The following is a 23,332-nucleotide window of genomic DNA, read 5'->3' as shown; positions in this document are numbered from 1 at the left end:
TAGCATATTTGTAGGTATTTCCTTGCCACCGATGACATACAGAAGCACAATGACAAAATCACCGTTTTTTCTACATATCTTATTAATCCTCCCAAAAAACAAACGAATTAAATACAGTAATAGATGTACTGTTACCAATGCTGGGACGAGAGCCGTAGTGATCGGAGTAGGGAGTGCCGTAGGCGCCGGTGTATTGTTCGTCTTCGGGGGCGCAGCAAGCCGGCTCGTCGTATTCAGGGCCGCAGGCGTACATCGGGCGAGAGTAGCGGGCACGCTAGAATGTAACATACCTTTATAATTTCACAGGCTCACGATCCAAAGGTCCGGGTTCGATTCCCAATTGGGATATTGTCGAAATCACTTTGTGAGTCTGTCCTTTGTTTGGTAAGGACATTGCATGCTTGAATCACCTGATTGTCCGAAAAAGTAAGAAGTCCGTACTTCGGAGGGCACGTGAAACCCTTCGGTTGATTGAGGGGGGCCCAGCAGTGGGACGTATACGTATAGACTGTTTATTATATTATACAGTAGACTACGTCAGATATTTTAATAATCATATTGTATAGGAGACAGGCGGCCTTTAGGATAGACATCTCGTTGGTTGTGTATTTAGAAAAAAGTAGTAGTATTGAAAAATTAAAGAGACTACACTGAATCGGAAAAGCACAGTAGCCCATACAGGCATCATATCCAGTGACAATTCAAAAAGTCTGCACTCGCGGGTAGTTTATTGGAATGTGGGGCAGTATGAGTGGGTTCGGGTTACTTGGGTAGATATAGTACAAAAGCAGAAACACTGGCACCATATACAGTACCAGTGGCTCAAATAGCTTGGACTCTAAGCGTTTTCTTAAAATATGAACTAGTAGGAGAGGTACGTACGTATTGATCCTCTTCAGCGCAGGTGGCCGGGTCGTCGTACTCGGGGGCCGTGGAGTAGATGGCGCTCTGTCCACCCTGCGAGTTCTTTCGGGCGTAGCGGCTGTTGGCTCGGGGCTGGAATATTATGGCGTTATGATAGTTTGTGATGCTATCTTCAGAACTCGTATTGTGAATGGGTACGCTGGCTAATGGAGACAAAATAAGCAGTTTTTTATGGCTACTTGTAAGGTAAGATGTCACCTCCTATCCAGCCAATCAAAACCGAAATTATTTTAATATTTGGATTCCCTCGATCTGTTAGCAGTTCATTGTGATTTTACAACAAATAATGTTTTTTTTGGCAGATTTGGCACGACGCCCTCTTAACTATCGTTCAGTTGGTTTTTTGTCATGCTGGCGTGCGCGGGATGGTACGGGAACGCCAGCGCTTTGCTCGGGTCCATCTCCTCGGTTGAGAATGACTCACCACGCTATGTGATCCGTCAAGCTAACTCACCATGCTCTGTGATCCAGCGCGGGAGTGTGCCGGGTGATGGGGGTGTGGGTGCGCCAGCGTGCCGGCGTGCGCGGGGTGGTGGTGCGGGAATGCCAACGCCTTGCTCGGATCCATCTCCTCGCGGAAGCCCAGCAGGTGGAACGTCGCGTACGGGCAGATCTCATCTTCCATGCCTGTGTCATACGGTTTCTTTATCAAGTCAAGTTTACTAGTGTGGAGGATATATTGAGTTTAGTATGTAGTAGTTCGACATTGTAATGTATCATTTCCACGTGCGTTTCTCAGTTCACTGCGAATTGCAATAGGAATCTATATCGACGCACCAATAGTTTTCTTTCTTTTACATTTAAGGATGCAACCCTGTTTGAGTGACATATGTTAATAATCAAAATGTTTTCGGAACGTGTTTTGTAGTTGTTCTATGAATGTGATTCGCCAATCCGCTCTTATCTTCCACTTTTTCTACCATAAATATACATATATTTGTCAAATATAGTAGACCATGTGCGTTTAGGCATTCAGTGAACATTATTATAGTCAATGCAAACCAATATATTCATCCATGTTAGTTGGTACTTAGTGATAAACTTATTATTTTGGAATGTGTTCAAAGGCATATCTCTTTGTGTATTGGCACCGAGTATAAATATGGATAAATAAAATTTTCAAACCCGAAAATCTGTCGTGTGTTGTGTAAATGCATAGGTGCCTAAATGCTTGAATACTAGCCATGCGTGTACGTAATATGTAGGCAACTACCAAATGCAAACAAAAATAACTGGGATTAGAGAAATAGCAACGAATAGATGCAGGTATTAGTTATCATACAGGACGGAAAAAAGGTGTAGAATACTTTTTTAATTAGCAGCACTGTTAGAATATAATGTGCTGGTCACTGAAAAACCGGGGTGCTAGTGATATCATAACGAATACTGGAGGGGGATGATTTAGACCATGATTGAAAAGTGTGGAACTGAAAATAATTTAAAAAACACAAAAATAGCATAAATTTTGCGACGAAAAATACCACTTGATATCAACTCAGAATCATGGCCATAATCACCCCTCGTTTTCGGTACGATGTCACTAACACCTGTATTAAATATGGCCTTTTGAGGACTTAAAAATATGGCCTTTTGAGCATTTTATACCCTTTTTACGCGATTATAATACTTATGTTATTTACTTACTCACACAGCAGGCATTGTTAGTAGTATCCAACTCCACTGAAATCGTCTCTTACATTTGTAACTACTTGTCCTAAGAAATGGATAGATTTGTATATGACAGTGACAATAAGACTGGTTATACACACAGGTCCGGACAAGATTGTTAATCCGTTAATTAACTACGTTAATATTTCAAGTAACGGATTAACAATAAGTATAAGACATAAAAACACAAAGTAAACAACAATTTACTTATTTTTATTTATATATCTTTAATTTAACTTTAATCACTGCTTTAACTTTTAACTAAGGTAACATTATTAACTGATTTTAGATTAACGAAGTTAACTGGATATTTGATTAACGTTGCTCAGCTATTATTCCTACTTCTTTTATATATTAATGAGAACTTTAAGTAGTCTATCCATTTCTAGTCAAGTTACTGAAGCAAGCGCAGCAAGCATTTTACCTGTGGATATGGTCTCGCCGGATCCAGTACGGCGCATGGGCAACCGCGGTCGGCGCACGCGCTCGTAGTGATGCCTGCGCGGGTCCCACGTTGAGTGCGCGCCCACTGAACCACACTACTGCTTTACGCATGCGCTACGCACATAGCCTAACCACTCTAGACATCATCTCACATCAACTATTGATTTGATGCGACGTTAGTTCCAATTATGGCCATGTGCCAAAAAATGTAACATGAGTAATCTTAAAAATCATTTAAAGATCGCTTAAAACTCGCTTAAAGCTCAGTGACTATATCTGAACTGGTCGTGACAAACAGCCTGAACTAAGTCAAAGTTCAGTCGTAATTGATATTCCTTTAATCTTAATTCAGCTGTCCTATCAGTGAGATAACATCCTAGTGGTTGCACACCTAAACCATAATAAGGATTTGACATACATTGTTTAACCAGACATAAGCATACATCTTGATAACACTGAATATGCCTGTTTAAACAAAAAGCATACACGGATAATTGGACGTAATTAAAGGACAACTGGGACTGAAACTAAAGACATTTGAAAATAACGTTTTAGTCTTTACTGTGAGAATTAAACCCACCACAACCACTGACCGCATAAATAGCCTTCACCTTCAAATTACAATATCTACAAATGAGGATAAAAACTGCCTATTTCTCCCATCAGGTGTCGCTACTGTTGAGTGTTCTTAAATTTTGACAGTTTACTATTTGAGAAAACAAACATACTTATATTGTTTTGGTTATATTTTTACACTATAACCCTTTGCGACGCGTTTAACTGCAAAATCATACTGTTCTAAAGATCGGAAATAAGAAAATTTAGAAAATCTTATTTTCAATCAAAACTTTGAACAGCTTGCTTTTCTTTTTCGTAACCCATGCTTCAGACGGGATACACTTCACGGTGCTCCATATTTTATAGCAATTTATCACGAATTCTAGCTGGACAGTATGGAGAACTGTAAAAATTTAGGAACACTCGACAGTGTTGCCGCCTATATTTGAGGTTCTAGTTTTTATCCTCATTGAAAGGAAAATTAGGTATAAAGGTAAAAATAGCTTAGGCCGTGCACAACGTAAAGCTAGAGGAGATAGAAATGGTGCTAAAATGTTGCCTAATCGTTCCATTTTGGGTGCGTGAGAGTAAACTTGCAAGAGTTTAGAGTGATCAGTCGAATATGTGCCTTTGCGTCTTCTACACGATCTTGCAATTCGGACCTGATTTGAAGAATTGTTTAAAACAATAATGATAGTGAAGCTTCGAATGATTATGCCATAGATACATGATTTTCCAATTTTTCCATAATTTGGGCGCAGTAGCGAAATTAGAACCAAATTGCATAGTCGTCTGTGAAGCTCTTTAGGCTTCGTGTTGTGCTGTTACGTTGTATAGTACGTACTGATGACAGCCTGTCGCTTCACTCGGTCACATGTGTTGTAGTTGGAGCCGGGTACGGGGGGCAGCTTGCGGTTGGGGGGTGCGATGTAGCCAAGTTCGTCACGCAGTCCACCACGTTTGTCCAAGGTTCCATTGCCGCCGCCCAAAGCCGCTTGTGAGGCGTTGTACACTGCATCATCTATATGACCAAGTGTAAACATGATGAAGTCTCGCTCATAGTCTGTTATTTGATTTATACATTATATACAGATTCAGATTAAGTTGATTACAGAGACAGACAGCTAAATGGTTTTGCAAAAAATATAAACAATGAATTTTGACACAAATTAATATAAAATTAGAACATGTAACGTTAACAATGGATATATTCACATGCGGATGATGGGACTCCGTTTAAATGAGTTATAAAAAAATATATTTGTTTAAGGACATCTAAGAAGTTAAAAACAAGTTTTGAAGGACGAATGTAGAATAAAATAAGACATAAAGCGGTGTGCCATGCCACCATACATACAGTACACGTCCTTCTGACCTCGCAGACGGTGGGGCGTATTCCTACGCGCAAGGGTCAGGCAGATCACCACCACTCCCACGATGAACACCACGATCGTTGCCAAGATCGGTACTAATACTTCGGGTTCCAACCAAGCCTTTACCCAAGGAGGTAGTTCTTTGCCTTCGTACGCGTTGCCGGGCAGGGGAGCAACGGTTCCTATAACACAATAGAGATACCTTTGTGGGGGTCCCTCGTGCCTCGCACCACGCACACGACCACGATAGCGATGATAATGACGAGGATGGCAGCGATCACAGGGACGATAAGGTTAAGGTGCGACAGGATAATCTTGAGCGTCTGTTCGGTGGTCAGAGAGCCGTCGCCGACCTCCCTTGCGGGTGCAATAGTACCTGAAATGCAATCGCACATTATTGAAAGGAGTAACGGAATTAAAGAACTTATAAAAGGCGATGCATTTCAGGTATATTTTTTTGCGCGAAACCCAGTTAGTTATTGCTCATTATATTAATTTTCTTAATATATTTAAAAAACATATTTCAGAATAAATGTATCTTTACTTACCACCAGTCATAGTGAGAGTAGCGAATTCGTATTCAGCAACATTGAAGCCGGCGTTATTGTGTGCAGTGATCCTCAAGACATACCAAGTAGCGGGTTCCAGGTCTGAAATCATCACGAATAAGTGTCATTTTTGGTTTTAATTTGGCATTTATGCGCAAAAATATTGCAGCGCGTCACATACCGAGTACTACGAAGTTGCCTCCTGGTTTCACAGCGTTTGAGATCTGATTCCACTCAGCTGCACCCCTAGAAACAAATAACCACAATTAGCTAAATCTAAATTTAAAAAAATAACAGTCACTTGTTGTAGATAGACTTGCTGGCTGGGTGGCTGTAGGTACTCAAAGTTTGCCTAGAAGAGATTGCTACTTAGCAATAAGGTCGCCTATTGTACTTTGTATTTCCTGTGTGTGGAAGTATCTGTTATGTTATGTAGAAAAAACGGACACGATAATCATAATAAACACTTACTTCTTCTTGTTTTCAACGACGAAATGGCTCATAGGGCAACCACCGTCGAGCCATTGTTTTAGATGCAGGGTGACGGAAGAGCTTCCTACTTCAATGAAGTCAGCGGCGCGGGGTACCGGCGGCTTGGAGCCTCGGGTACGAGCGATGACCACGTCAGACGCTTCGCCAGTGCCAATGCTGGATTAGAAGAGGTTTGTTAAAATTTAGAAATCTAGTACAAGTTTTAGACTTTTATTTGTCGTAATTTTGACAATGGCCCCGTATCTTGCAGACACCTGTAATTTTCTTATTAGATGGTGTTTACAGGAATCAGCACCAATATTAACCTGTTATAAGCCGTAACGTATAGTTGATATCTAGAGCCGCAGAACAGGTTCTCCAAAGTGTACGTGTCGGTGTTGCTTGGAATCTGAAATGGAGATATTAATTTAAATTGTTTAGTCTGATGATATTAAAATAAATCAAAGAAGATATTCCATTAAAGGAGAAGAAGCTACAGATTCTACGTAAATACAATTAAAATAATTCACAGGCACAGATTCAAGTTTATGTCGAAGACGACATAAAAATATTTTGACCTGAACAGTTTCCCAATCGCCGAATTCTTGTTTGTAGTGGATGGTGTAACCGGCGGCAGGGGACTGGTCGGCGTTGTCTGAAGGCTTCAGGCGGAGAGTCAGAGACGATACCGAAGACGACGCGATGCTTAGTTGCGGGGGGAAAGGAGGAGCTGGAAAATTCAAGGTAGGTTTTTAAATATGATAATTGATTTTGCTTAATCTCATGATTGCGATAAACTGTCTTAGCGTTCGGACACTTGTCTAGCAATAGTGACATTCGTTTAGACCATGCATATGCATCTGTCGGCTCTTCGATATAGTCACTTAAGCAGTAGTTGTTAAGCATTATTTTAATTCACCAGATATGACAACTATTACGTGGTTATTCGATTGCTAAGGGTTACGAGTTGTGGAATATTATAAGTTTGTTAATATAAGTGGGCATACCCAAAACGGAAAGCGTGTGAGTAACAGTGTCAGTGCCGAATTGGTTGTCCACATGGCATGAGTATTCTCCGGCATCTTCGCGGGCAACTCCAGCGATTTGCAGAGATCCTTCAGGTAGTTGACGAACGCGCTCTGACGCTTCTAACGGCTGGCCCTTAACCTAGAAATTCAAACGATTGTTAGATTCGTTATTGTTCGAACAGACTTTTTCAAGAATATTGGATATCGGGACAACATTTTACCTTCCATAAAATGTTAGGAGGAGGCACACCAACAGCAAGGCAAGGCAGTTTGACATCTTCTTTGTACGTGGCAGTAAACGATTCGTCGAATGACGCAATTTTTGCAGGAACTGAAAGAGATAGGAAAGTAGACATTGTAGTTGACTCCAAACTTTGTAACCGAGAAAGAATCAAATAAGACTTAAACAAGAATGCTTATTACCTTTATCGCTAGGGCTACAGGATGCGGTAGCTGACGGTTGACCTTCACCAATAATCGTAGAAGCGGTGACCCAGAAATCATATCGTCCGGGTTTCAGGTCAGTAGCCGAGTAACTGGTTTGAGAAGCTGGTACCTGTAAATGTGATTTCGTAATATAAATGTTTTTTTTTTGTTTTGTATTTGTCATTGACTGTGTGTATGTACCTTGTTAGGGTGGGGCTCAGCATTCTGGGCTTGCGTGTAAACGTTGTAGTGAGTGACAACTCCGTTTGGCTGCGCTGGTGGTCTCCAAGAAACAAGGATGGAATCAGCTCCCATAACAAGGGCTTTTACCGCTCGAGGAGCTTCGGGAACTGTAAATAATTAAAAATAATTTTATAATTATTTAATTATTTTTTCAAAGGGTTTTATACCTATTGCGTTTTGTTTTAAATTCTAACTTACCATCTTGTTCAGTCTGGCAATGAATAGGAGCAGATCGTACACCGTCACCTCCGTTAGTTGTTGCCAGTACTTCCATTGAATAATTAGTGTACTTCTTCAAGCCGTGCAGAATAGTTTCGCTACTGGCCGTGATCTTGGTGTCTTTGGTCTTCTCGTCTAAAACATTAATATGAGGTTAGGTTTCATCTTGACTGACATGTTTTGGATTTTTACAGAGTTAGGTTTGTACTCACCATACCAGGTGTCGCTAGGGCCATAGACAACTTTGTAAGCCTTGATCAATCCATTAGCTGATGCAAGAGGAGGCGAAATCCAGGAAACACGAATGGTTTGAGCTGTGAGGGTAGTGCAGAGAACATCCTGGGGCGGGGCAGATGGGGCGCCTTCAGCAGTGTACGCCTTGATTTCCTGAGAAACTGGGCCAGAGCCCATCTTGTTGAATGCTTGAACTACAACTGAGTATTGGGTGTACGTCCTAGAAAAAAAGTAGGTATTTAACTGTTCCAAAGAAAGCACAAATTAAATAAAATCTTAACGAAGAAAGCCTTACTTCAGATTCATGATATCAAGATGGTGTTCCTTGCCAGATTCCTTGGAAATATCAACAGTTTCGAAAACGAAAGATTTGTTACTTGACGCCAGTTTATATCCAACATAGTATCTGTAAAAAAATAATAAAAGTCAATAAGCGCTAGAGTGTAATCTCTAAAGTAACATATGGATTAAAAATATTTACCCTTGCAGTTCGCCGTTCCAGTCTTGTGGTGGGGGTGGCTTCCAGGTGACTCTGAGGGTATGTTTGTCTGCAGCATCAACCTTAACGTCTTGGGGTGGGCCAGTGGGAGCTTCTTCAGCAGTGATAATAGTGACGGTTTCAGAGGGTTCCGATGTACCCAGTTCATTTTCAGCAACAATCCTGATATGATAGGCGGTAGCGGGACGCAGACTGAATACTCCGGCTTCGGCCGCATCTCCAGGCACAAGAACTCTGCAAAGAAATATATACTTGCATTACTGCTGTAAAGTTAATTTAATTGTAATTTACTACAATAATCTAATAACGATGTTAGTTGATTACCTATCAATATCCTTTTCCCAGCTGCCTTTAGCGCGCTTGTACTCAATTAGGAACTTCTTGATAGGCGAGTTGCCATCGTAAGGAGCAGCCCATGAAAGCTGAACAGTCCTGCCAGATTTATCTAAGACCTTTAAACCGTAAGGAGCTTCGGGAACCTCTGAAAATTTAAAATACTTGATGTTAACTTTTTATCTTCAATCAATCAAGGAAATCATGTATTGCATTAGTCATAGGTAGGTATGTGATATGTAGCTGTCTTCAGACAAAAACGCTGCTGTAATAGTTTTTCAAAGTTTACCTTGTACAATCATGTTGATGCTAGTATCATCAGATCCAAAGGCGTTGGTGGCAACACAAGTGAAGAGAGCGCTATCAGACCTTTCAGTTCTTCTGATGCTGAGGTCAGACACAACTCCTCCAGGCAATATTTCTTCACGGATTGTGTAGCGTGGGTCGGATTTGGGTTCGAGTCGTTTGTTATTCATGTTCCAGATAATTCCAATGGGCTGTAAAGATGTTTTCAAAATGCTCATTATAATGTCAAACCAATGCCATACCCCGGTCTCTCCATACAAAAATATCATTCATACATGTTGTTTGCCTCCTTGTCGCGTAAGTGCAAGACAAGCAAGACAGTCAGTCCCATTATTTTCGGCTATTTAGACATAAGTAAGACTGAGAGGCGGTTTAGGTAAGTCTATCTTGACACCTGATACGAATTGATGCGGGGCGGAGAATTACCTTTCCATACGCAGTATTATTTTTTATTCTATTCCAATGTGCAAGAGTGAAATATAATCATACGGGTATATCATTTTACCTTTTCACCTTTGGCTTGGCACTGCAGTACAGCTGGTTCGCTTCGGCGGGCTGTTTGATTCCTCATTTTGATTTCGAATTGCGGAGGAGCTGAAAATATTTTACGTTATTCACAATTCTTTCCGTTATTAGCATGTTTTAGAATTTTAACCGAATTTAACTCACCCTGAACGCTGATAAGAATAACGGCAGATAGTCCTGAACCGATTCCATTAACAGCTTCACAAAGATAATAACCCTCATTCGTCTTTTGTATATTAGAAATAGATAGAGTTCCATCTTCAACTTTAACGTTAGGGTTATTTGGTTTAAGGTCTTTGTAATCGCCAGGCGTATCCCCTAAAACAAGAATAAACTTAGTGTAAAGGTCATACTATTTCAGTAGCAAAAATATGGGTTTTAATTCAAATGAGATTATTACCTTCAGCCCTCTTCCATGTCACTTGGGGCTTGGGGAAGCCATCAGCCTTACATTCAACCTTAGCATCTGAGCCTTGGGCAAAAGCTTTATCAGTGGGCTCAAGAATCCAGCGCGGGGGCACTAAAAATTTCACCAAATGGTTAGAACTGCTGAACTTCAAAAATAAAATGGCATTATTTTAAAAAGCAAAGATTTTTCTTTAAACTTTAACTTTATGAACTTTTTATTATGCTATATATTGTTTATTAATTATTGCATTTAATTAATCTTAATTGAAAGTAGTGATAGACAATATTTCTTTCTGTTTTTTAATAAAATCTTTATATTGATATCGTTTAGTAGAATTTGAGTTCGAATAAAATGTGCTAACAAGTTAACTATCAAACTTGGCAAGATTTTAATTAATTCAATAAATATTTCATCATCATTGAAACATTTATAATTTGCAGTAAACAAATTGAATTTGACGTAAATCTTCTAAACACAGCCACTGCAAAACATTTTACTAACTTTTAACATTTACAGAAACAAAAACTATAAGTATCGTATAGAATGTCATATTCAATTTGTTTTTGTTGTACTACGTAATCAAAAAGCTCCTATATAACTTGGCTATTGACCTTGGCACTCCGATTAATCTAATTATTTGTTTTTTTTTTATACTTAAATATTATTTATTTAACAATAATTAAGGTATCGGCAAAGCTGTTGCTATAGAAGCTTTCGTATCACGTTAAGTACAGATGACGAAATTAATATATTTGCAAACTACAACATAATTAATAAAGAGAGATGAAATAATATGACATAAAAAGCATATGATAATGCAACACAAAGCAGGAAACCTGTTGAAATAATTGCCAAAGTTCTCCACAGGACTAAAATATTATATTTAGTAGTAAATTAAGAGGCATCATTATTATTCCAACAGGCATGTTAGTAAGCCAAGCTCATAAGCACTAAAACCCAAAAGGCACAGAATGCAAATTAATGAATCAACATAAAATAAAGACGGGATCCTTAGGAAAAGGAAGGAAAGGTAAGAATATGCAAGGAAGGAAAAGAAAAGGTTTCGTCGATGATAGCCGCAGCCGGTCCCTATAATCGACAATCGAAGACTGATCTTAAACGTGTCTATCATTTTTATATTTACAACGGTGAAGTTTAATTAATGTCTGATCATAATATTGTCAGATGGACGATTTGAGCCTTAGAATTAAAACCAGTCAAAATAGTAATTAAGCGTACAATAATGAATCTAGGCAAAGCTCATCCGTGCTGGGAGTGAGGGTACACAACGATGAAGATGTACCGTGGACTTCGAGAGAGGCGGTATAGTTGGACAAGCCGGCTTTGTTGCGCGCGAGACACGCGTACGCCCCGCTGTGCGACCAGCCCGCAGGATCGATCAGAAGCAATGAAGCTCTCTGCCCTATCTTAGTAGCCGTTATCCCGGCTTTTTCCTTTAAAGGCTGCCCTTCAAAGTACCAGTGAATATCGAGAGGCTGATCGCCTTCTGAGACTAAACAAGTGACTTGAGTCGCCTGACCCGCAAAGAGCGGGGTCTCGAACGAAAAGGGAACTATGCGAGGCAGTACTGGAAACAATAGAAAATTGTGTTAGATCATTTTTGTAGCAGGCAATGTTAGCAACTGGTGTCAAATATGAGATATAGAGTGACTGTGGACGGATTGGTCCCTTAAAGGTGCGATCCTGTGTTGTTAGTCCCCATTGTAATGAGATTGTAATATTGTAATTAAGACGTGCCATTTACGACAAGAGTAGCCACATGTTCGACACGGCCTGCTGTGTTCTGCACGATGCATGTGTAGTTCCCCTGGTGGTTTGCGCTCACTGAATTGATGGTGAGCACGGAGGCACGTGTGCCTAGTGGTGTCGTCGTGATGTCACGGTGCTGACTTGAGTCTATTGTTTCGCTGCTGAATGTCCACGATATATCGAGAGGCAGGTCGCCCTTAGTAACGACACAGTTCACTACCGCTGTATCACCAGGATTGGATGGCACCTCACCGAAATTGAATGGCACAATTACCGGCGGAACTGGGACAATAAAAATCCTATAATTAATTAAATGTATGGAAAATAAAGTGGAGCAGAGGAGGACAGAAGCTAAAATTGAATTAATTTGTTTTTCGCACCCTTGACGACTAATTCGGTGGTGTGGGAAGCCACGCCCGCTGCATTAGTTGCTGTACAATTATAAAGGCCTGCGTGTTTCGCATCGACTGATTCTATCGTTAGCACACTACTTCTTCTGTCGACATTACTGATACGAGTTCCAGGAAGAGAATTAGCCGATCGATTATTAACTGTCCACTCTATGCGCACCGGTTGATCCCCGTGCGTTATTATGCATTGGAGTGCAAAGTAATCGCCAAGAAAGGCCGGTTCCGGTCCGGCAACAAAAGGTGCTATTTTAGGAGTAACTGAAACAAACATTAACTAGGTCACAAAATAATAATGATTCTACCATGTTCAAACGACTAACCGTATACAATTAAGTCTGCTGAATACGATGTATGCCCTGCGCGATTTTCTCCGATACATGTGTAGGAACCAGCGTGTTTTGCGTCTACAGATTCTATTATTAGTAGACTACTTCGCTTTGAATTTGTTATGACATAATGATGATTGCGTTGAGATATAAGTTGGCCATTGAACCTCCAAGTGATAGTGACAGGGAGATCGCCTAGATTAACTGTACACGCTGCTTGCAAATACTCTCCAACGTTAGCGGGTTTCTCGCCAAAAGTGAACGGCAATATGTTGGGAGGGACTGGAATATGTCCACAATGGATAGTGTTATAATTAACTTAACAGAATTAATCAATGAAATGATAATAATAATAAAAATCTATTCGTAAAGAACAAGAATATAGAGGAAATTAACCATTGATAATCAAAGTTGATGAATGAGAATCTGTTCCGGCTTCGTTTTCAGCTACACAACTGTAATTTCCCGCGTGATTATGTGATACTGAACCGATACTAAGTATTGCGCTTCTTTCTCCAATATGAAATACGGTGACTCCAGATCTCGGTTTGATAGGTTCGTTGTCAAAAAGCCACCGCAGTTGCAGAGGGTGGTCACCCTCAATAACCGAGCAAGGGGCCGTTACGACTTGTCCAGAATTCATTGCGACTTCCCCGAACGAGAAGGGTTGGACCACAGGAGGAACTGAACAGAAAGCAAGCATCACCCGAGGTATTATTAGGTTTTGATACCGATCACGTTGAGGATGGCTGTATGACTCGTCGTGCCCGCTTTGTTGGTCGCTGTGCATGTGTAGTTGCCACTGTTAGGACCCATAGCGTTCGGAATGTCTAGTACGGAGACTCGTTCGCTTAATGTTGTTGTCTTCAATCCCATCCTACGTGTGACGGGTTGACTTTGAAAACTCCATGTGATATTCAATGGGGTGTCGCCTTTCGAAACGTGGCAGTCGAGATGCACTGATTCTCCCGCAAAAACGGCTTCATCCAATTCAAAGGGTTTGATGTGGGGGACGACTGAGCAAAGAAATATTTTACAATGTTAGTAAAGTATTTAAAGCATGCTGCGATATCTAACTAAGAGTACCCTTAACGTGAAGGTAGGTAGAATATCTGTCTTCGCCGGCTTTGTTTCTTGCGATACACGTATAATTTCCGCTGTGGGATCCAGTAACAGAAGCAATTGATAGAAAAGACGTTTGCTCGGCCATTTTCACAGTTTTTATATCCTTAAGTGTAGATAAATCTCGTCCTTCAATAGTCCAACTGATGCTCATTGGTCGATCACCTTTACTGGCGTGACAAACCATTTGCACTGATTCTCCGTAGTATATGGACTCAATCTCGAACGGTAGTATATGAGGAGGAACTGATCAGAGGAAAAGAATAATAAATTCTAAGATTAATATCTAAACGTGCAATATCTAGACGAATGTTTCGACAAAGTCAAACAGGGGAGGGGCGACATCGAGTACCATGTATATTGACGAGCGCCGAGTGGTGCGCACGACCGGCGCGGTTACTGGCCGTACACGTGTAGTTGCCGCTGTGATGGCCCATCGCGGTCGGAATACTCAGCACAGAAGCTTTGTCTCCTAGCTTAGTAGTTGTTATACCCATATTATTGTGATAAGGTATATCGCTTCCTTGAAAACTCCAAGAAATTTGTAGTGGTCTATCTCCTTTCGATACATGACATGTGAGATGTACAGACTCCCCAGCAAATATAGACTCTTCGACTTCGAACGGGATAATGTGCGGAACAACTTGAATCCCAAGAAAAATAAATCAATTAATAAAATAGGTAAAGAATAAAAACGAAAAACGGTTAACAAGCCTAGGTAGGGTTCAGGTACCAATAATTTTGAGTATTGTTGTGTATGAAGCTATTCCAGCAGGATTTTTGGCTATGCACGTGTAATTGCCAGTGTTCGCGCCCGTGACGGAGGGGAGCATCAGCACGGACGACCGGTCGCCCACCTTTGAGAACATTCCTAACTTCATTGAGAGAGGCTTTCCATTAAATTCCCAATGCACTTCTAAAGGGGTATCTCCTTTGGAGATGTGACACATCATCTGCACTGACTCTCCCGAAAACAAGGCTTGATCGACGTCGAAAGGTAGAATGTTCGGTGTAACTGTATAAAATAAAGTATGCGTTATGAAAGGTAAATAAAGAGATGATCAAACAAAAGGTAAAGCGTACGCTGCCCATAGAAGTATTAAACAGAATTCATGCAGATTCTATTAACACGTCTGTCAGCATCGAATCGCCATCAAATGAACATAACATACGATGATAACTATGATACCATGAGTAAATGAAACTGACCATGAACATTAAGGACAGTGGAATGATTAGTAGAGCCGGCGCTGTTGGCAGCTACGCAGGTATAATTGCCGCTATGACTGGCAGTAGCCGCAGCGATCGATAAAAATGAGGTTCGCGATGTCATTTTGGTTGTCATGATGCCGAGGTGCGACGAAGAATTTTCATAGCCATGGAAGTGCCACTTGATATCAAGAGGCAAGTCACCCTTCGATACATGACAGTTAAGTTGGACCGATTCCCCAGCAAATACTGACTCGTCCGCTTCGAAGGGTACGATGTACGGTAATACTGTTAATTCAGAAGGCTATATTTATTATTGAGGCAAGCGTGCAGCGTGCGTTAGAGGCAAGGATAGTGAACGGATTGAGTGGGCTACCATGGACGTTGACCGTGGCCGAGTGCACGGCCAAACCGGCATGATTAGCAGCGTGACACGAATATTCGCCACTGTGGCTCGCTGTTGCAGCTGATAAAGTCAACAGTGACGTTCGTTCGCCAATCTTCGTTGTTGTAATTCCTTGATGTGAAGATAACTCTTCCCCATGAAAACTCCATGTAATAGTAAGAGGCGTGTCGCCCTTCGATACGTGACATGTCAATTGTACAGATTCACCGGCAAAAATCTGTTCTTCGGCTTCAAATGGGACGATGTGCGGAGGAACTGGTAAGGGTAAGTACAAAGAAATTAACTAAAGAACAATGACAATACACAAATAATAAGTGTACCCTGAACGTTTAGTATGGCTGTGTGGTTGGTGCTGGCTACAGTGTTGGAAGCGGTGCACGTGTAATTTCCGGAGTGTTTCTCTGTCGCTGCTGGTATAACCAATATTGAACTTCTCTCTCCTACTTTAGTTATTGTTACAGTGTCACTGGATTTCAACGGTAGGTCACGAAAGTACCATGTTAAGTTTAAGGGCATGTCGCCTTTTGGTATGTGGCACATGACTTGTATACTTTCCCCGTAAAACACAGCGTCATCGAATTCAAAGGGGGATATTATAGGTGCCACTGGAAGAAATAACCAATAATATACATGTAAGTTTACGAAGAGAACTGTGTTACCACTACTACCTATATTAGAGAGTTTATGTGGGATAGGATAGAACATGAAAAGCATAGATTATGCACTTTGAACGTATACCCTTGACATTTAGCGTGGCGTAGTGGCTAGCCCTGGCGACAATGTTGGAGGCAGTGCATGTGTAATTGCCAGCATGCCTGGCAGTCACCGAGGGTATTATGAGAGCTGAACCCATGTCCCCAACGTTCATGATGTTCAATCCAGGCAGTAAACTCACATCTCCTCCACTAAAACTCCACTTGAAATTCAAAGGTTTGTCTCCTTTTGGAACATGGCACATCACTTGAACTCCCTCTCCAAAAAATACTGATTCGTCGAATTCAAAAGGAGCTATAACAGGCGCCACTGAAATTTCCTATCAACTTGTTAATTGGCCTTATATATTTTTTACCTGAAAACCTTTAAATCTAGATATGTGTAAGTACGCGGAAATTATATTGCATGTTTCCTTTTATGACCCGCCAAAGTTACAAACATAGGAGGCCAGGAACTGACAGTGTTAAAAATAAGACAGGCACTATATCTACTAGGCTCAAAACAAGGAGTTTGACCAAAATTATACCGTTGACATATAGCTGAGCGGTGTGATTTCTAGCACCAGCTTCGTTTCTCACAACGCATGTATAGTTTCCTTGGTTTTGATGGCTAAGGGACTCAATGCTAAGTTGACTCGTTCGCTTCGTATTCACAAGGTTAACTCCAATTTCCCCCGAATTCATTTTGTTTCCATTAAAATACCATTCTATTTTCAGTGGTAGATCACCTTTACTGACAGTGCAAGTTACTAAAACCATTTCCTGAGCGTTGACTGGTTCTTCACCGAATTCAAAAGGCATTATCTGTGGAGGGACTGTAGGAGAAGAGGAGTCAGCTAAAAGCATTTGCAACATTACAAGGATACAGGCGAACTAAAAATACGGATTAGTAAAATACCGTTGACATAGAGTTCGGCCGTGTGATTGGTTTCACCCGCTTGGTTTTTGACGACACAAGAATAATTTCCTTGATTGTGATGTGTAACCGATTCTATGGTTAACTGACTGGTGCGCTTCGAGTTGGTTAACATGATTCCATTTGCTCCAGATTTAACTGGCTTTCCATTGAAGAACCATTGTATTTGGAGAGGCAGGTCACCTTTAGTGACAGTGCACATTGCCACTACTGTTTCCTGATCGTTCACGGGTTCATCGCCAAAATCAAAATGCATAATTTGCGGGAACACTATAAGCGATCCAAAAAAGATAATGTTTTAGGGATCTGTGAATTATTATGACCACAACAATTACATGTTAAGGTTGAAAGCTTTTCTTCTATACGCCCGTATCGTTTTTGTGCCACACACGCGAATCTACCTCTCGTAAATTTTAATAATGTATAACAGTGATTGTTCTTCGATTAAAACAAACCTATTTTATTATAATCAATGTTTGAAAATTAATGACTTAATAACCGAAATTTGGGGACACTGATTAGGACCTATATTTGTAAATAAACATAAAATACAACAATATACATTTTAAAAGTCATAAAGTCGTGCGCACAGAAGCAAAGCTGATTTGTGAGAAAGAAATTTAGAAGTAACTGTTACTTGATACCATTTACGTTGAGTATTGCGCTGTGGCTAGTAGTGCCGGCGTCGTTTTCCGCAATGCAAGTGTAATTTCCGATGTGTTCATGCTGAACATTCTCTATACTTAAAACAGATATTCTCTTTCCATTTCTGTTTATAAAAACACCGTTGCCCGAGTTCAAATTTTTGTCGTTGAGTTGCCAATGAATTTTTAAAGGCAAATCGCCTTTCCCCACAGTGCATGTCAGCGAAACTGTGTCACCTGCGTTTAGGATCTCTTCACCGAAGTCAAAAGGTTGAACCTGTGGTGCAACTATTCACATAATTCAGTTAAGTTAGTATTTTGTATTTTGGTAGTTGAAAGAAGAACGGACGATATTTTTGGAGTGAGATGTGAATTCGTATCACGCCTACGAACATACGACGTTTTCAGTATAAATACAGGAGGATAAAGAAAAAGGAAAGGAGCATAATGTTACAATTCAATGATAAAATCTGAAGCAAATACTGTTATTTAAGTCAAAGTTACCGTTAACAGCTAACTCAGACGAATAATTCGCATGTCCAGCTTGGTTGTTAGCGGAACATGTATAGACTCCTGTATGTAAAGAAGCAACTGAATCTATCGACAGGCTGCTGGATTTGTGACCGATCTTTGTTACGGTGATCCCCGGAATATTGAGCACGGGTTTCCCATTTAATTGCCAGGTTATGTTGACTGGAGTGTCACCTTTCGTCACCATACATTGGATCCCCACTGTATCGCCTGCATTGGCTGGCTCCTCTCCGAATGTGAATGGATGGATTTGGGGCAGAACTGTTTCAGGATATTATAGTGAACACAAGAAAAAAAAATGATATTTCTCAAACTACGAAAAGAGTTATAAACTGGAAAAGAACCATTAACTTCCAACGTAGCGCTGTGATTAGTCTCGCCAGCTAAATTTTCCACATGACAAACGTAAAGTCCTCTGTGTGTCCCATTCGCCGAATCTATACTAAGTATAGACATCTTTCGACTCATACTGCCTATTGCAATGCCCAATCTATTGTTTGAGGAAATCCGCTTTCCGTTGAGGCTCCATGAGAAGTTTGCTGGTAAGTCTCCTTTAGTCATAACGCATTGAACCGAAGCGGGATCACCAGCGTTAACTGGTTCATCGCCGAACTCGAAGGATGAAATTTGGGGAGGAACTGGAGCACATAAAAAAGCATAGCTAATAAAATAAGGAGATATTAAAAAAAATACGCGAACCGTTAACGCTTAGAAGAGTTGTATGATTGGTTTCACCAGCGTCATTCTTAATTTCACAAGTGTATGACCCCCGATGGATAGCAGTTACCGCTTCGATGTTTAGAATAGAAGTTTTCTTGCTAATGGTTGTAAGGACGATGCCGAGAGAGTTACGCGGCTTGATTTCTTCTCCGTTGAATCTCCATTTAAAGGTTACCGGTAGATCTCCCTTGCTCATTACGCAAGACACGGATGCGGTTTCTCCTTCATTGAGAACTTCTTCCCCGAATTCGAACGGTGTGATTTGTGGGGGGACTAAGGCAAAACTGAGATTACTGTGTGAAAGGATATCTGAAGGGACTTGGGGATACAATTTGAATCAAAAGGAAAGCAAGCTGAACGTTGTTGTTCATTTCTGTACCGTTTACTTCAAGTACGGCGCTGTGATTGGTGGAGCCGGCCGGATTCGTCGCCACACAGTGGTAGATGCCCCTGTGTATGCCACTTACAGAGTCTATGTTTAATATCGTGGTCTTTTTGTTGATGCTGGTTAGAACGATTCCCATATTATTGTTCTTTGGTATCATTCGGCCGTTCAAAAACCAGGTAATGTTTAGAGGTTGATCTCCTTTGCTCACAGCGCAAGATACCGACGCCGTGTCTCCAGCGTTGGCTGGTTCTTCACCAAACTCAAATGGTAGCAATTGAGGAGGCACTGTATAAAACTTGTATTAAGTGTAAGCTAATAAATAAGTGCAGGGGCGTGTGTGGCAAACGATGTAGCTTTGGCGGGCATAAACTTCTTCTACAACGTTTTCCTAAAGATTTAATTTAATGTAAAATCCTGTTTATAAATACCTAGAGAAAAATACATATAACCTGAAAGAAAATTGTTATTAGTACACAAATTATTAAATAGTATCACAGAATTTCATAAGAATGTTGAATAGGGACTACTATAGAAACAATTTCTAAAAATGTAATCTATAATATAAAAATGAATCGCAAAATGTGTTGGTAAGCGCATAACTCGACAACGCCTGGACCAATTTTGCCAATTCTTTTTTTAAAATGTTTGTTGAAATCCAATGATGGTTTTTACAGCGAGAAAAAAACGAATGTTTCCCGGAAAAACCCTAAAAACTGCCCTTTCCTTTTCCCCATACAAACGTTTCCTAACGTACAGTCAATTTGAGCTTTATTATAATTGTATAAAGTTCATATTGCAAGCACTCACTGTTGTCTAAGCAATGTAGGTGTGTTCCTAACTTCAGAGTCAATTTGCGTTTTATTATTTAAAAATTGAAATTCGCAGCGGTAAACAGTCTGCGATTGTTGAAGTTAAGCAACTTTCGCAAAGGCCGGTCATAGGACGGGTGACCACAAAAAAAAGTTTTCATCTCGAGCTCCTCCGTGCCTCCCGGCTGCATTAGCAGTCGTTAATAACCATCAATCCGCACTGGGCCCGCGTGGTGGTTTAAGGCCCGATCTCCCTATCCATCCATAGGGAAGGCCCGTGCCCCAGCAGTGGGGACGTTAATAGGCTGATGATGATGATATTTAAAAATTGAAATTCAATCATATCTATTAACTTTTTGACAGGACGAAGTCTGTCGGGTCCGCTAGTACTTACTAAAAATGTGTTCTGTGATATTATTTTTCAGAAGAGACTCTGAATTTCGTATGTATAAATGTATTTGTTTAGCTTAAGATTATTATATGAAAAATATTCTTTAGATAATTCACAAAAATGTTAAAATATTTGAAATTCAGTGAACCGCCATTTACTTCAAAGATATTTTATATTGATTTAAGATTTCATAAATGTAGTTTTTCTTGATATTTCCCACTGCTGGTGATCCTAATAGTTTTAAACAAATAACTTTATATTTCACTTTGTCTGACCATGAAGTAAGTGGTTAACCCTTCTGTTCAGTTCATTAATCACTGAAATCAAAATAAATTGTTGATTAATTAAAATAATGAATTGCCTTCGTTATATTAATAAGAGTGGAATCATTTTTATTGTTTTGAAGATTTTTGTAGGATTCATTACTTCATTATCAGCAATACAATACACGACATAGTAGTTATCGTTGACTGCTTTTCCAAACAAAATTAAACGGTCCGCAAAATATCCACATTTAGAAAAATACGCGTGATCAAGAAAAAACACGTCAACGATAACTTGTCCGACATATCGTCTCAGAATAGTGTGGGAACTTACCCATAACCTGTAACTCTAGCGTGCCCCTGGCGCTGTAACCCTGGGAGTTCTTGGCGACACAGGTGTAAGTGGCCTGGTCGCTCATGCGTTCCACATTCTCGATCACCAATGTACCGTTGGGAAAGACTTTCTGCTTGCGGTTGATCGGTAGCACTCTGAAATAAAGAAAAGGTTGCAAAGAGATGCGTATAACAAGAATCAAATAGTAGGAGATGGCTGACCAGCTTTGCTCATACTAAATTTAAAGTGACTGGTATTAGTCATCCATCAGCGATTGTCACAACACAAACGTCGTTTTAATGTAACGAAAACACTGGTGCTAAAGTCAAGGTACGTTCGATACAAGATATTACTATGCTATGTGTAGTTACCTTCCATCTCGTTCCCAAACAATAGAGTCGATCGGGTACCCGGCAACAGGGCAGTGCGCGATAAGGGTGTCTCCGGCAACAACTGGTCGTTTCTTCATGGGGCGAACGTATGGCAGACCGTAGACGTTGACGCGAGATGAATGAGATGCGCTGCCGACCTGCGACAAACAACAATAATAATAATTAACTTCTTCTATCGTGTGGGTTGTGAGGTGGAGTATCAACCTCATCAATCCTGATGTCAGGGTTACTATTGAGCCACCAAAGGCCCCTGACATGGCTCACGTAACGACTTCTTACGTATCAGTAAGTAGTAACCGGGACCAACGGCTTAACGTGCCTTCCAAAGCACGGATCATATAACTTAACATAGGGTACTAGAAGCGTGCTCAGCGGTGACGGAAAACATCGTGAGGAAACCTACATTCCCGAGAAATGCATTTCGGAGGTATGTGGCCTAACCTATATAGGGCTAGTCTGTTTTCCCTTCACGGTTGAGAAGGTCAAACAGTCGTTTCTGTAACCTGTCAGTCTGTCTGTCTGACAGGTCCGGGTCTCCTTGGACCCCGTAAAAACGGGATAACGCTAGGTCAAGGAAATGATGATAGGGTACTAGATGATGAAAGCAAAATTCAAAAGACTAATGAAATGTATGTTGTTTTGAGAAAGAGACAATAGAAAGTGTACCAAATATTACCTTGCTGGACGCAATGCATGAGTACAATCCTCCATCATTGGTGTGAACTGAAGATATATTGAGATGCGATTCGACGTTTCCTTCAGCCGTGACAAACTGTCCAATTTGTAGACGCTCTCCACTAGTCAGCTTCTCACCGTCAAGGAGCCATGCAATGTCAGGAGTGGGGTTACCAGACGCGACGCATTTCAGTCTTAGAGAGGGTCCTGATCGCAGAGTTTGTTCGCCGAAACTGTGTCTGATTTGTGGGGGTTCGACTGAAAATAGTTAATATATTAATTAATATTAACTTCTAATACTTCTTCTATAATCGTAAATAGTCATTAGGTTTTGAAGAACACTTACATCGCCCGCCAAGTTTTAGTTCAGCGCTAGCGCCAGCACTTTCCTGATCGTTTCTGATAAAGCATTGATACATTCCTTTGTCTTCCTTCTTTACAGATTCAATCCTGAAAATGATAAAATAAATAATTATATTGCAGTTTTGTTTTTGTCTTATAAGTTAAAGTGATCATAAATATGTATTGTTAATTACCTTAATGTAGAGTCGTGGTGCTTCATGTCTTTGCCATCTTTCAACCAAGTAATAGTTTTTACAGGGTTACCCTCATATCTGCAAGTGAAGACCGCTGGTCTGCCGAAATCTACAGTTTGCGTTGCTGGTTCAACTGTTGCCTTTAGAGGGGCAGTTACCGTTAAAACAGTTTCTACTGATTCACCTGGAAATTAAAAACAATCAGTTTAAAATTTTGATTAAACATTAGGATGTTTTTATTGTCCCAAGTTTTAGTTGCATAGTCATTTTGGAATGGATCTATATTACGTCGGTTTAGTTGTCATGAGTATAGAATGAAGACCGAAACAATAACGGTTTACCGTTGTCGATGAAGGAAAAATATTGCGAACAATATAGAGATCCAATGATCTTCGGACATTAAACAAAATCACAATAGAATTAAACGGCCGTGATCTAGTGGTTGAGCGTTGGGTTCACGATCTGCAGGTCCCGCAATTTCATTCCATTTGACAAAAAATCACATTGTGGTTTGTCCAAAAGTAAGATAATCCATTCGTAGGACATGTTAAGCAGTTGGTCCCGGTTAC

At 40.5% G+C, this 23,332-nt stretch overlaps 1 protein-coding gene across 35 annotated transcripts in view; it reads right to left on the bottom strand.

Moving 5' to 3' along the window:
* Window positions 1–23,332, bottom strand: part of LOC126367980 (Down syndrome cell adhesion molecule-like protein Dscam2) — a 65,347-nt gene that overhangs the window by 5,202 nt on the left and 36,813 nt on the right. For 7 of the 35 annotated variants that reach the window (XM_050011776.1, XM_050011771.1, XM_050011780.1 and 4 more), the window contains 30 exons: window positions 22,764–22,947; window positions 22,574–22,677; window positions 22,229–22,485; window positions 21,532–21,689; window positions 21,161–21,315; window positions 18,229–18,516; window positions 10,200–10,319; window positions 9,944–10,117; window positions 9,780–9,868; window positions 9,258–9,465; window positions 8,960–9,116; window positions 8,618–8,869; window positions 8,432–8,542; window positions 8,115–8,356; window positions 7,882–8,037; window positions 7,642–7,790; window positions 7,438–7,570; window positions 7,236–7,345; window positions 6,994–7,153; window positions 6,565–6,716; window positions 6,313–6,395; window positions 5,987–6,163; window positions 5,697–5,761; window positions 5,516–5,617; window positions 4,952–5,149; window positions 4,439–4,615; window positions 3,017–3,121; window positions 1,379–1,551; window positions 883–996; window positions 136–274 (listed from right to left, as the gene is read on the bottom strand). In XM_050011776.1, the coding sequence (XP_049867733.1) occupies window positions 136–274; window positions 883–996; window positions 1,379–1,551; window positions 3,017–3,121; window positions 4,439–4,615; window positions 4,952–5,149; window positions 5,516–5,617; window positions 5,697–5,761; window positions 5,987–6,163; window positions 6,313–6,395; window positions 6,565–6,716; window positions 6,994–7,153; window positions 7,236–7,345; window positions 7,438–7,570; window positions 7,642–7,790; window positions 7,882–8,037; window positions 8,115–8,356; window positions 8,432–8,542; window positions 8,618–8,869; window positions 8,960–9,116; window positions 9,258–9,465; window positions 9,780–9,868; window positions 9,944–10,117; window positions 10,200–10,319; window positions 18,229–18,516; window positions 21,161–21,315; window positions 21,532–21,689; window positions 22,229–22,485; window positions 22,574–22,677; window positions 22,764–22,947 (4,692 nt within the window). Of the gene's footprint in view, window positions 1–135; window positions 275–882; window positions 997–1,378; window positions 1,552–3,016; window positions 3,122–4,438; window positions 4,616–4,951; window positions 5,150–5,169; window positions 5,344–5,515; window positions 5,618–5,696; window positions 5,762–5,986; window positions 6,164–6,312; window positions 6,396–6,564; window positions 6,717–6,993; window positions 7,154–7,235; window positions 7,346–7,437; window positions 7,571–7,641; window positions 7,791–7,881; window positions 8,038–8,114; window positions 8,357–8,431; window positions 8,543–8,617; window positions 8,870–8,959; window positions 9,117–9,257; window positions 9,466–9,779; window positions 9,869–9,943; window positions 10,118–10,199; window positions 10,320–11,966; window positions 12,261–17,724; window positions 18,013–18,228; window positions 18,517–19,354; window positions 19,649–21,160; window positions 21,316–21,531; window positions 21,690–22,228; window positions 22,486–22,573; window positions 22,678–22,763; window positions 22,948–23,332 lie in introns of all 35 variants that reach the window. The other 28 variants (XM_050011790.1, XM_050011788.1, XM_050011795.1 and 25 more) reach the window with 9 other exon arrangements.

Source organism: Pectinophora gossypiella, chromosome 7, assembly GCF_024362695.1.
Source record: "Pectinophora gossypiella chromosome 7, ilPecGoss1.1, whole genome shotgun sequence".
Lineage (NCBI taxonomy): Eukaryota > Metazoa > Arthropoda > Insecta > Lepidoptera > Gelechiidae > Pectinophora > Pectinophora gossypiella.
This window is presented reverse-complemented; position numbering and strand designations above follow the sequence as displayed.